Source organism: Microchirus variegatus (assembly GCF_963457635.1).
Source record: "Microchirus variegatus genome assembly, chromosome: 2".
Taxonomy (NCBI): Eukaryota; Metazoa; Chordata; class Actinopteri; order Pleuronectiformes; family Soleidae; genus Microchirus; species Microchirus variegatus.
Window position 1 is genome coordinate 23,334,948 of NC_139803.1, and position 13,171 is coordinate 23,348,118.

The 13,171-nt window shown below is 43.1% G+C and overlaps 1 protein-coding gene across 1 annotated transcript in view; it reads left to right on the forward strand.

Annotated features, from left to right (window-relative positions):
* Positions 1 to 414: 414 nt before the first annotated feature.
* LOC310939603 (NACHT and WD repeat domain-containing protein 2-like) overlaps positions 415 to 13,171 on the forward strand; it is a gene marked incomplete at both ends in the record, with an annotated part of 51,958 nt that continues 39,201 nt past the window's right edge. The window contains 3 exons of the mRNA XM_083904405.1: positions 415 to 429; positions 1,524 to 1,695; positions 11,261 to 11,349. Coding sequence (XP_083760531.1) covers positions 415 to 429; positions 1,524 to 1,695; positions 11,261 to 11,349 — 276 coding nt within the window. The remainder of the gene's footprint in view (positions 430 to 1,523; positions 1,696 to 11,260; positions 11,350 to 13,171) is intronic.

Sequence of the window (13,171 nt, forward strand, 5' to 3'; positions counted from 1 at the left end):
AAATGAATATTCTACTTTCAATCTACCAGTCGGAATCCTAAAAAAGTTGCATAATTAGGTAAGTTTGACGCTTTCGGAATGGAATTGAAATAATAAATGTGTCTTGTCTGTGTATAAAAAGAGATTTAGAGCTAAACCGATTCCGTATGTGAGTGCGGCAGCCGAAAGAAGCGCGTTTCTGATTTATTTTGAAAAGGCTGACCGGAAGTACAGGTTATATTTTGTCCGACTTCACGGCGCCACGGTCGCTCAGAGGAGCTCGCTCGGCTCGCAGAAACAGCGGGATGCGGAGGAGAGCAGTCACACACACGGCGTTCGTGTTGCGGTCTCCCGGCGTCGCTTCCCGGCCACAGCATCTCTGATGGGGCGTTTTTATCTGCTTTTTACCGCTGGGATATTTTCAGCAGCCGCGAAATGAAACGAATGAATGTGAGCAACAAGAAGTGTCCTGTTTTTTGTGTGTGTGTGCCTGTCCTCCAGCATCACTCGTAGTCAAGTCCTTCTCTGTGGATGCGGCGCCTCGTTGATGCTTTTTTTTTTTCTTCTTCTTTTTTTTTTTTTTTAGTTGTGTGCTTTCACAGGATTTCATGTAGTGTTCAGTAGTGGACTACCCAAACTTTTCCCCCCCTTTGTTGTCTTTTTCCAAAGGTTTTCCGTCTCTGAAAGTAAAGATTTCAGGATAGAGCAACTCCTGGAAAAACCAACGACTTGACAGACCTGCACCAAATAAGGCGAAAATAACCATTCTTAGCGGTTATTCGCCTTTACAAGCATCGTCTCTGGGGTGGGAACGCGACTGATGATGCTTGCCTTTGCTCGTCTATTCCGAGATTTGTATCGTCTCGTTCTGTTTGTGTGTTTTGTCCCACACAGTGGCATGAAAATTCATGAATGCGTCCAAGGACATGTATACACAGTTACGCATGCACCATGACGGTAGTAGGCTGTGCGTAATATCCTATTACTATTATTATTATTATTATATCCCTATACAACATGAATGCAATAATAACACACATATTCAGTCACATTCCTGTGTTTGGAGAAGATTTGGCACATCCATCCTAACTTGAATCGTGTGTTAATTACATGTGTGTGTGTGTACATGACAGCATGGGCGTTCATAGTATGGCAAGGTGATGTACTGGTGTAAAATAATTTGTTTTTTTTAATATATTTGAGTAATAGCCTGTATGGATAGGATTTGTGGAAGGATGGCACAGAAAATAGTAGTCATGTTTGATTCTTACACCAGTGTTGGAGCGTTTTTGCACCAATTTGGTCTCCAAAATAAATAAATAAATAAAAGAAACAAAATCAAATGTAAGTCTTTAAATGCAACCTAAAGTTGATAGCAGTTACGCCTTGGCCGCAAATAACGCCCCATGTGCGCGGATGGATGGATGGATGTATGGATGAGCTACGCGCAAACATGCACTGCATCTGTCCATGTGCGCGCGTATATGTGCGCACCAGTCCGCGCTAACATGCCACCCCACTCTCTCTTTTTTTTTTTACCACAGCCACGCTGGAAGTCGCCCCCCATGTGGCCGTCGGGAGTGGGGAGCAGGCAGCCATGCCCGCGGGAGTCGGCGCTGCGCCGGGCGGCCATCAGCGGCAACATCAACGCGCTGCCGCCGCATCACGTCCCCACCGGCCGCAGCGTGCGCGTCTTCATCTGCGCCAACCCCGACGGTAAGAGTTTCGCGTGACACTTTCCACTCACTTCTCAGGCTTGTTCCTGTGACTCCTATTATAATATTTCTGCACTCAGGGTCATTGAGCGTCTGCAGAGAGAATCCGTTTAAGCAAAGTATAACACATGCAGCATGAAACCACAAATGTAATCAAGTACTTTTACTCAACAGCCACTTTAGGACACTTAAATACTCAATATGCTGATATTGGATCAAATGCACTGATAAGACACTTCACTGAGAGCAGTACATAAACATGTAAATGAAAGCAGCAACAGCATTTTCAATGAGTCATGTTGTGGGCTGCATGTTTATTTTTGGAGAAATAAACGTGTTTTTAACAGTTTATACTCGACGTATCAGACACGCATGACTGGTATCGAGCCATCCTGTGAATTGCAGTGTCAAGATTCACTGTGGGTTTTCTCCTGCTGTCGCTTATTCTTAAGCCCACTTCATACCTTTTTGTTTGACTTACTGTTACTGTTCCTATGATCTCAAACAAGTGCAGTCGTTCTACTCTGATCCCTGGCACCGAAAAAGGCAGAAAACTGCTGCTCACTGGATATTTTCCTCCCTTTTCACACCATTCTCTTTGAGCCCAGTGGTTGTGCATGAAAATCGCAGTAGATCAGCACTTTCGGAAATACTCGGAGGAGCCCAACTGGCACCAACACCGAAGCCACGTTCAAAGTCACTTTACATCACCCCCCCCCCCATGCTGAACTTCAGTTGTTTCGCCTTGAGTGCATGTACGCTGCACCCACACATATGTGTTGCTTTAACGCTTTGACGGCAGGACTGGTGCAATCACGTAGCAAGAGTTGCTGATCAGCTTTCGTTGCTCAACTTATGATGCACGCAAAGCAACAGACCTTAGGTGTGTTGAGTGGCTGCCATGTGACTGCCAGATTAGTTAAATGCGTGAGCAAGCGTACCTAATAAAGTGGCTGCAGGGTTATCGGGTCCAAGCGTACAGCAGCAGTGACTTTGGTGCATAGTTTATTCCACAGACGATGAGCGGTGACATTTATAGACCGACTTAACCTGCTGGAAAATATCTTAAGTTAGGTCACACGAGGGCACATGACAACAAATTCATGCATGATTCATTCCCAGTAAGGCACAGAAAAAACAAAAAAAACTAACTAACAGATTGTCTTTGACACAGAGTGCACGGTGTGAGCAGAGTGCGAGACTGTCGGGGTCGGGAGGGAGACACCCAGTTGCGACTCTGTATTTGAATATGCCCTCTGGGCAATGGGGGGGTAAAAATAGGCTCAGTAAAAGTGGAGTAAACAAGGCAGGGAGGGGGAAGCAGGGTAGGAGAGGTTAGTTTTTGTCGATAAATCACTGTCATTTGCTTTGCGGAACAAACTACTGAAATGAACGTAAGAACTGACGTCTGATTATAGTTATGGCTCCCATTAGACGATACAAAGTCGTGCATTGTTTAGCAACCTGTAGCTGCCGCTCTCGCTCAGTCCACACACACACATACAGTATGTGTGGATGGAAAAACAATGAGGAGGGCTATTCCTAGTACCACAAACGGAAAGGTACACATCCCAGCCTGAGCTGCAAAGAGAGCTAATTATGAGCTGCTGCTGCTGCTGCTTCTGGAGATGCAAAGTGCTGATATTCAGTAAATGAAACTATAAAGTGGCTTTGTTTTTGCACACAGTGACGCAGAAACACTCCTGAATCCCCCCCCCCCAAAAAAATAAGCAAGTCAATGTCCAATTAAAAAACATTCCTACTGTACTTCTTTCTGCAAACTCACCCTAAAGGAACATTATTTTCATGAGTGTGTGTGTGACCCAGGTCTGCCCTCAATGCTGAGGCAGGGCCTGCATTTCCTTGTTCACTAGAGGGGGCTATCCATGCACTTATTTATCCATAGCCGTGCAGGTGAAATGTGGTGAAATCAGACGAGTGATCAATCCTGTTTTGACAATGTAAGGAGATTGATTTTTTGGGGGGGGGGGTTAGAATAAAGTTGATATTGTGAGAGAGTGGAGTTGAAATTGAAGCGGTAACTCAAACATGTTGAGGAAACGTGGAGGCAATAATATCAGTGTTTCACCGAGCCACAGTTGTAGCTACGTCGACAACGCCATTGAATTGGACTACTGTCCCTGTCCCAGGCAGCACAAGCACTAGTGCGTCTGATTCTGCTACGCTAGGTGGCAATATGTCACCCTTAAGCTAGCTAGCATAAGGCGTTTTCCAGTTTAACGTCACAGACCTCTAGCTGGCAGCTAGGTGTTAGCATGACGAGTGCCATTTTGTGTCTTTCGACCACAGATTCACTTCAAAATATTGAATTTGTTAAACTGACAGCATCAAAGGCGGTCAAATTAATATCATACTGCAATTATTTTGGAAATTAGTGTGATAAGCAGGCAGTTGACACACGTTCTGTATGAATGGAATTAAAGCAGCGTCTCTCGACCTTTGTCATATTGTCTAATATTGTTTAATCGGACTAACACAGTCATTTTTTTTCACTCTTCCACTGAGAAATTCTAAAAAAAACACAACGGTAGTCTTCTTTAAGGTGAGTGAGCTGTTTGCAGGCTTTTGAGAGCTTTTTGCTGTCTGAGTCATGGGCCATTTGTTGTAGCACTTCTAACAGCTAAGCTAGCCACTAGGAAGTAAAAAAAAAAGCTAGCTAGCCAGTGAGACGTAAAAAAGCCTAAGTCGGGACTTCTGTTGTCTGGAACTTTTACCACAATATTATATACATTATCGTCACACTGTGGCATTCAGTTAGCACCGGGAAAAGTATAATACGTATAATTGTACCATTTTTAATGCCACACACAGTGGTGGCTGAATTATGCTCTCTGCAGTGATAATCACGCCATCATGACGGAATAACAGCACTTTTTTTATTTATTTATTTTATTGTGTCACTGTGACTGCGGGGCCCTTCTCTATTTTTATCTACAGCACTGGTAGTTTTATGTGCTCTCTCGCTATAGCGTCGGCTCTGCTGAATACACACGACCCACAACGCCCTTAATCAAAAACCGCAGACGACTACGACGCACAGTCACCGCTGCAAACCCAGCGTCAGCGAACCTCTGCTGGGTTTGTCCATAAAGTGGCACGATACTCAGTCTGCGCATTGGCCGACGTGACATAGAATTGCAGTTGCAAAACAAACTCCCCAGTTTGAAGTCTTGAGATTTGAGGAATCTGGGAGTTGGCAGATGTCACTCGAATAGATAGATGTCAGTCACACTTGTGTGGCGCTTCATCATCCATTGTCCCCGTAAATGGGAACATCATTTATTAAATCAGCATCGCGTTCTGTTGATGAAGACGTGAAACTTGCAATTGAGACGGTTAACTCCTCAGGAAAATGTTTAATGAGGTGATAAATCAAGTGAGAATTAGGCTAATTTTCCCATCGACTTCCATTGAAAATAGACAGTTCTTGCAACCAGCGTATTGCCCCGTGGTGGCGAGTCAGAAAATAGTTTTTTCTCGGAGATTACTTCTTCTTATGCAGTCGGTCTATGATTGACAAGAACGGAAAAAAACAACAATACAATATATTGGTATACTTCAAGTAAGGCGATATATTGCTTTTTGTTCCCTGAAATAGTAACCTTTATTGTAAAAACAAACAATATTTCTTGAACTGGAGAGGCGTGGAAGGAGGAAAAGAGAGTCAAATGGCAGAAAACATGCTGCCAACTAGTGGACAGAGGCTTGTCGAGAGTATTTCCACGTAGATACAGTGCTTCAAAGAATGGATACAGCGTCATGGCATGAAAAACTTTGTTATGTTAGTGTATGGATAAGTACACTTTCAATACTCTTCATTTTCAATTTTCATTTAATTTCCATTAATTTTAACAATTATTACAGGTTTTTATTTATGTATTTTAACTGTCAGGTTAATAATTGATTGTTTTTGTTTTAAGGGAGGCATTAACATTGTTGGAATAGGAGTAGGATTCAATTATATCATTATGATATACCATATGATGCTTTTTCTAATATTGTACAGTCCAAATTGTGCATGAAATTCCCAGAAAAACAACTTTCAAAGTCACTTAAATCATCCACATTCTGATGCTCGGTTTGAAATTCAGCAGGTCGTCTTGATTACATTTACACATCTAGAAGCATCGAGTTGCTGCCATGTGATTGGCTGATTAGCTCTTTGTGTTGTACCTAATAAAGTGGTAAACATATGTTCCATAAAAGCATCTCCAGACTTCTCCATTACATCGCTGTATCGTCACCTCAGCTGCCCTGGCTATGAGTTGCGAGCTATAAGCAGCTATATGTATGCACGTGATCAGTCAAGCTGTTTACAGTTGATAAAAGGTTGCAGGGCTGTGATGCATAAAATCATCTAAGCCTCCCATGCACCATCGCCAAGGCTATAGTATGTCACCGCAGAGACGGCTTCCATTACACACCCCACAATTATTCCCAGAGTTACCCTTCACGGTTTATCTCTTTGTGTCAGTGTTATAGTTTGGGTTTTGTTTTTCCCTCAGATGTGTGTGCGATTCAGTTGAATCCAAACTTTTTTTGAACCAAGTGCGGTCAAAGGGAGCACAGGGATGTCACAAAGGAAAGGTGTCTGTACAAAAGGGGTAGCTTTTGTTTCATTTATTTATAGAAAGGTTGATTAAAATGTGATGAGGGTTGGTTTTTTTTTCGAGTGACCGCCATTCTGCAGTACGTTAGGTTTTTGACCCCCCTTTGTCTTGTCCTGAAGGCAGAGTTAAAGCTCACTGTGTCCAGTTTGGTCGCAGGTTTCTTCGCGACCTCCTCACATTTTTCCACAGCCCCACAGACTAAATCCGCCCTCAGGATGTCGTTCTGATAAATTCAGCAGTTGCCCCTCGTGCACACGTCTTAACTCCCCGCGTGTTTCGAGCCAATAAAATGGAGCACACCGCACACACATTTCAGCGGGGAAAATGATGGCGATGATAGCGAGAAAGCCCAATACATGCACCTGAGTAAAATTACGGTGCTTATCCACTCGTAACCGACATAATTAACCTCGAGAAAACTGGCACCGTCTTCAAATGGTTCATAACTACTTTGAGTTTTATTTCATATGCACATCAAGGCCTGTGCTGGAGGGGAGGAAGAGGGCGGTTTAAAGGCTTAATACAATTAACTGAGACTGTAAATGAACAAAATCTTCACAGTAACATCTAATTAAGGTTTTATTCATCAGTTTTGAAACCTCAAATTAAGAATTTTTTTTTCCCCTCCAAACAAACTTTCAGGATATATCGGTTGAGTTTCCATTGACGACTTGGTCTTATTATGACATACCCATCAGTGGGTTTCTGGCATAAATGGGAAGACGTTAGACCCTGAAAGCCCCATTGGGGGTTTGTTTAGGCAACAGATGTAAGCACCGATGTTGCCTTGTGAAGTTAGTTTACCCAACATGAAAAAGCACTAACACTGGTTCACTTTAAGTGGTAACCTAAGCAAACCATTCTACCACCTGAAAGGCTGACCAGCATGTGAGCACAAGGATGCAAAACAAGGGCCAAACACAGAAGCAGTTCTGTCAGCAGCTGCACCGAAAGCTCATTCTAAAGCGACACACAAGAGCCATTGATGGTTTAGTCCACACACACTCCCGTACGATAAAAAAAAAAGCAGTAAATGAAAGGATACTCCAAGGGCAGTTGCAAAGCATATTGTTATGGACGAGTTGCCACTTGTGATTGTGGAGAGAGATGGATTGCCCTGTCTGTCCGGTAGATTCCCTTCATCCTGATGCAGTGGCATTCAGATAGAGGATCTCCCCATGCTCAGAAAACGCAGTAACATCTGGCCTTTGTGGATGGCTGATTCACACAGTCACAATTTGCCTACAGCATCTTCCAGGTCATTCGCTATCGATTTGCTCACTGACTGTGTGGTTGTATCACTGCAGTGCGAACTCAGATCTGCACATTAGAGTTTGTGCAGTGCATTTCTACACAGACCGAGTCAGACGGAGCATATGGAACGGACAGCTTTTTTAGTGTATTACGATGTCACTTGTGTTTTAGTGTTTTACTATGAAACGCGCTGAAATGAGAAGTAGAGTGTGAAAGAATGTACCGCTGGATTTTGGAGCTAGTTTTTGTACATGACATCGAGGTGATCTCACAACACCCCCAGCCCTCCACTACTGAGTTGAAACATTTATCCCATCTAGAAGAAGAATCCACTTCTGAAACCTTCTGTGGGCACTTGTTGCAACCAACTCATTTGTTGCCGTTGTACTTCCCCCATGGCTTGACTGTCTGGTAAACTTACAAACAGAGAAAGCTGATTGGCTTAATCAACCCAAATATGAACTCATTTGGCAAGACACCAGTTGATATTTAATCTCCGTATTTGCCATCTCAATATGTTTTAGTCCATAGCTTGTCCAGCAATACAAATTTAAAGAACTAATAGGCACATTGTGTACATATACTGTATATTATACTCAAGCAACCTTTTGGTCCAGTGGCCCCAGATAGATGGATTTCCTTTATACTCCATAGTATAGGGATAGAGGACTGGTAAATGAAAACTTTAAGAACCTCAATACATGTGTCATCACATCTTTGTCAGTATGAATGACCACCAAATCAAAGCATTTCAAAAGCACTTTTTTTTTGCTCTTTTGTAATCAGTCATCTCCGAACGTTTGGACAAACCCAAGTGTCTCTGGAGTGTCAGTTCATGTAAGCTTGATAAAAGCGGAGTGATTGCTTTGGCGGACAGATGTAGAGTGACCACTGCGGGGAGGACATTAGGCAATGCTGAAAATTGCTTTATAAAACCCTAAAACTGCTCGCAGCTTCTGAAATGTGTGGGTTTTATTGTCAAACACTTGCACAAACAATCTGCTATTTGAAAGCCGATCTGGAAATGATCACGAAGCTTGATGATTCATAAACGTTTAAAGATCGCTGGATAATATGCATTGTAAAAATAAAATTTATTCCTATTGCACCAAGTGGATTTAAGCTAATTTGGTGCAACTTTCTTGTACAAAGGGTCAGATTTCCTTTAGTCGCAGGTTGTCATTGAAGCTGGATAGATTTACTCGTCAGAGGCTTGTGTAAATGACCTAACCTGCACTCAGCGCCTGTTATAAAAGAAACTTTGCCTCAAGTTTCCAGCGGAATCTGCTGAGCGGATCGGTTCTTTTCGAAGTCGCAGTGTGACAGTGCTCAAAAATTGCACAAACTGGAGAATGTGATTAATAAGGAACTTTTCAAGAGGTGGTCAAACAGCAAGAGCACTCATTTCTACGATACAAAAGATGTCCCACTCTATTCTCCAATGACATGGCAAGATTGGCAGCAGCACAATGACCCTAAACACATCCAACCATTAAAAAGGAACCAAAAGACCACAGAAGGCCTGGGCTGTCATGGATTTTATTCCAAACACACCTGGTTTCACCTCTACTTAACATTTATGGAGACACCTGAAGACGGAGAAAGCCAAGCATGACAGCTGACTCACATATGCAGTGAAGGCGTCAGCTGAAGTGCTTCTCATTCACTTTGAAGGGAAGCAGCATCAGGCATCGCCAAACAGCATTGTGGGTCAAGAGGCCGTGGGCGCGTCAGTCAATCCAAACATGTCACACAAAAATTCCAGTTAATCTAAAAGTCTAAACACTCTCAGACAAGGTTGTTCGTCCCATTGCCAATGTTTTTTGCTGAACAAAGTAGACCCATCAATGGCAGACGCACAGTGTTACCATCACATGAACAACTCTTGCTACGTAGACAACTGTGACATAGTTGGCCGTCACAAGAAGCTATTATTGAATATTTCTGGGAGAACACGTGTCACCAGGTTTGGCACAAACCTGCAGAGTCGATGCCAATTGAAAGAGCAAAAGGACGCCACACAAACATCCAAGATATTCTGGTGCATCTTTAATGGAGTTGACCTTTCTCTCAAAGATGACTTTTGTAATGAAAACACTCTAAGGAAAGGCAAAATAAAAGTATCTTGCCTAGTTGTCTTAGTCATTCAACAGCCCAATCCATTTGGTCTTGTTTGCTTTACTGTTCAGGTAAAACAAGCATGTCCACAAATGATGCACTTTTCATTCCATCTTCTACCACTTTATCCTCTACATGAGGGTCATGGTGGGCGCCAATCTCAGCCGAGATAGGGCGAAATGCCCTATGGGTACACCCTGGACAGATCGCCAGTCCATCACAGGGCCACATATAGAGACAAACATGGTCTTTTTAGTTGGCAATACGCTTTGTGTGAAATCAGACGATCAAATCAGAAGGAATGGTACCAGCAACATTTTACTGTAAAATATCACTAACCTATGAGTTCTCTGAAGGGCATGAGAGGAAGAAAATTAAGTGAGAATGTGTGGGGGAAAAAAGAGCTGAGAGGACATATCTGAAAGAAAAGGTAGATTGGTCAGCACTTTTAAAATGAAGAGAAAATTCGGCTGAAGGACACACGCATAGCGAGATGTAGCACCCAGTCTTTGTTCCCTTGCATTTGGGTGTGTACACACTCAGAAACTCACACACAGATATAAGTCAGGCTGCCATAACTCATCATCATCCCACAAAAAAAAGGAGTAGAACGAGAGAGAGTGTCTTTGCCATTATCAGCACAAACCAAACAGCGACACATCGAAGTCTGGCAGGTCACCGTGCAGATTTGGATTGCACTTGTTTCGTCAACATTCCCCCAAAAATAAAACTGCTGCTATTTTTGCACTTATGATGTCATCGGCGACACTGGGAGCCATTGTGCATTTCTAATACTGTAATACCACATGTTTGATGGAACGAGAAAGACTCCCCCGTGATGCAATAGCTGCCATTTATTTCATTCGAGTACTATTACAGCTTTGATGTGACATTTAGCTTGGGTCGCTGTTGGTGGATACGTGAGCGGCAATCGCCAAAAGCCCTACTAAATATAGATGGGAGAGAGAGAGAGAGAGAGAGAGAGAGAGAGAGAGAGAGGGAGAGAGATACGTCAGACTAAATTTGTGGGCTCTCCTACTCGCGCTGTGTGTGACATGGTTTTGTGCCTGAAGGGCTGTTTTAGCTGCAGCCACCATAGTGTGTTCGTGTGCACCCATATGTACTTGTGCATGGGTATGTCTGACACTTGGTTGCAGAGGAGGAAGGGGGGGGGGGGGGTTCTGCTGGGTTAGCTCTGTTTTCAGCCGTCCATCCACACCCTTCATGAAAAGAGAGGATGGAAGGGGTGAGCTTGTCCAAATAAATTACAGTAACCATTTGGAAGACAGTGGAAAAGGAGAGGTGAAGGAGAAAGAAAGAAATAAAGAAAAGAAAGTGGGGCACATCAACAAGCCGTGGGCTCTCGCTCTGTGACACTGTCCAATATGATCACTGCTTTTGTAATGCTGCATAAACCCACATCCTTCAACTGTGCTTGTGTCAGCACTGGCTTTTCTGTACTTTTTGAAAGTGTAGTGCTTATTAAGAGACAAAAACCTGCTTTATCTGTACATACGTGCAGAATAGTAGAATAAGATTCTTGCTCTTCTTTTTTGTTTTCAGACACAGAAGCAGAGAGGAACGCACTCAAAGAACACGTTTACCCCAAACTACGAGACTTCTGCAGGGAAAACTATGGCATTGAATTCCAGGTAATTTCTCTTTTGCCTTTTTTTTTTTTTACTTTCATCTTTGTTGTGATGGCTCCAAAGATCCGTGGATTTGCCAGAACTGACTGTAAAGTGCATCCAAATCTTCCTACATCACAGTGTAATACAGCCATTGTGGCCTGGAGGAGCTCCCCAGGGCTCCACGCTGGGGACTCTGTATCTTCATGTGGACAGAAGGCCAGCGTAGATAAGAATTCAATCGGGGAGAGCTGGCACAAATCTAAGGCAGTGTGTTGCGAGGGCTTTTCATTTGTTGTTGTCAGAGAATTGCCGCACTCTCCCTACGATGGCCACTGATCATGATCATTTGCATTGCAAATCAGCATCAGTGCACACACAAAGATTGCCATCAGAGGTTTGGTTGTTTGTTTAACAAATCCAAACGGCAGTCGGAGAGTAAGGTGAAAGATTTATGCCATAGATTGCTACCAACTAAAATTTTGTTGGTAGCATGTGTGCATGCTAACAGTTTAATCTGATAGTCCGACAAAGACAGGCGATCAGACAAATTGTCGAACCTGAGTATTTATGTGGCGGCTTACGTCTGACTCCACCTCTGTATGTGCTGCTGTATCTTTCTATAAGCTGGTGCATTTTGAACATTTACGTCACAGAAAAACAAACAGCGAACGGTGAGATGGCTCGTGTTGTGGTCCTGTATGTTTCGTACCCGCTATCCATGTTAATCATGGTACAAATAATATCGAGCATGGCTCTTGTGGTTACTGTGTTAGGCGCCGTCGTTATTGGTGAAATGGCAGCTAAATTCAAAATGTTTGACTTCCTGTTGAATTATGTCCACGTTTTTAGATGTGCTTATATTATCCCAATATATAGCAATCTATCGCATTGCATCGGTATGTACTGGGAATCATACTAATGAGTGTAAAATTAAATCAAAAACAAGAGCAAAAGAGCAGAAATGTTGCCGTGTTTTAAACGCAGCATCTCTACCACACATCAGACGTGTGCTTTGTGATTGTCAAGAGAAACCAAAGGGGATTAACAAATCTCTGCTTTGTAGAAATGTGAAATGGTTGGTTCCAATTAAAAGCCATAAACCGCAATTGTCGCTTCATTCTGAAGCTCTTTTTATTTTTCGAATTCTCCGTCAATGATGTTTCATGGGAAGACGAGCCGATTACTTAAAAACCAGGCATCTTCTGTCATTCATTGCAAAGCTCTAAAGTAAGATTTTAATGTCCCAATTATTCACAGTGATAAACCACTATTGAGCCTTTCTCACAGACTGTACGTCTTGTTGCAGCGACTGCCAATTTAAGAAGTAACGTAGGCAGCCAGTGTTACACGTCACTTGAAAGTCGGTAAAGTCAAAGGGACAAAATCGGCAGGAAAAAAACATCTATCAAATGCCTGTATGTGATAGACAACGTGTAAGATGATGCGAGAAAAGCCACGCAAAAGACACTTTGGCTCTGCTATGTGTGGCCACATGTATGATTGGTGATTCAGCTGGATGTGACAAAGCGTGAGCTGAAATCATTATGCAGAAGACCTCGGAGTTCATACGATGACTCATTTAATCTTTCTCCTCCTCCTCGATGCAAACTCCCCCCCCCCCCCCACTCCTCGTCCTTCCTCACCCGCACCATGTGAGATCTGGCACCTTGGCTGAAAGCAGTCTGCTGTAGCTTGATGGTGATACATACTTGTGACTTTTGCTTGTGAATAATGTTCCCGCGTGAAACTGTTGGGTGAGAGTAGATTATTTTTCGAGCCGCATTAATTTCTCTTTGCCCCCCCCCCCCCCCCCGTCAACATCCATGCATGCATCCATGCTCTC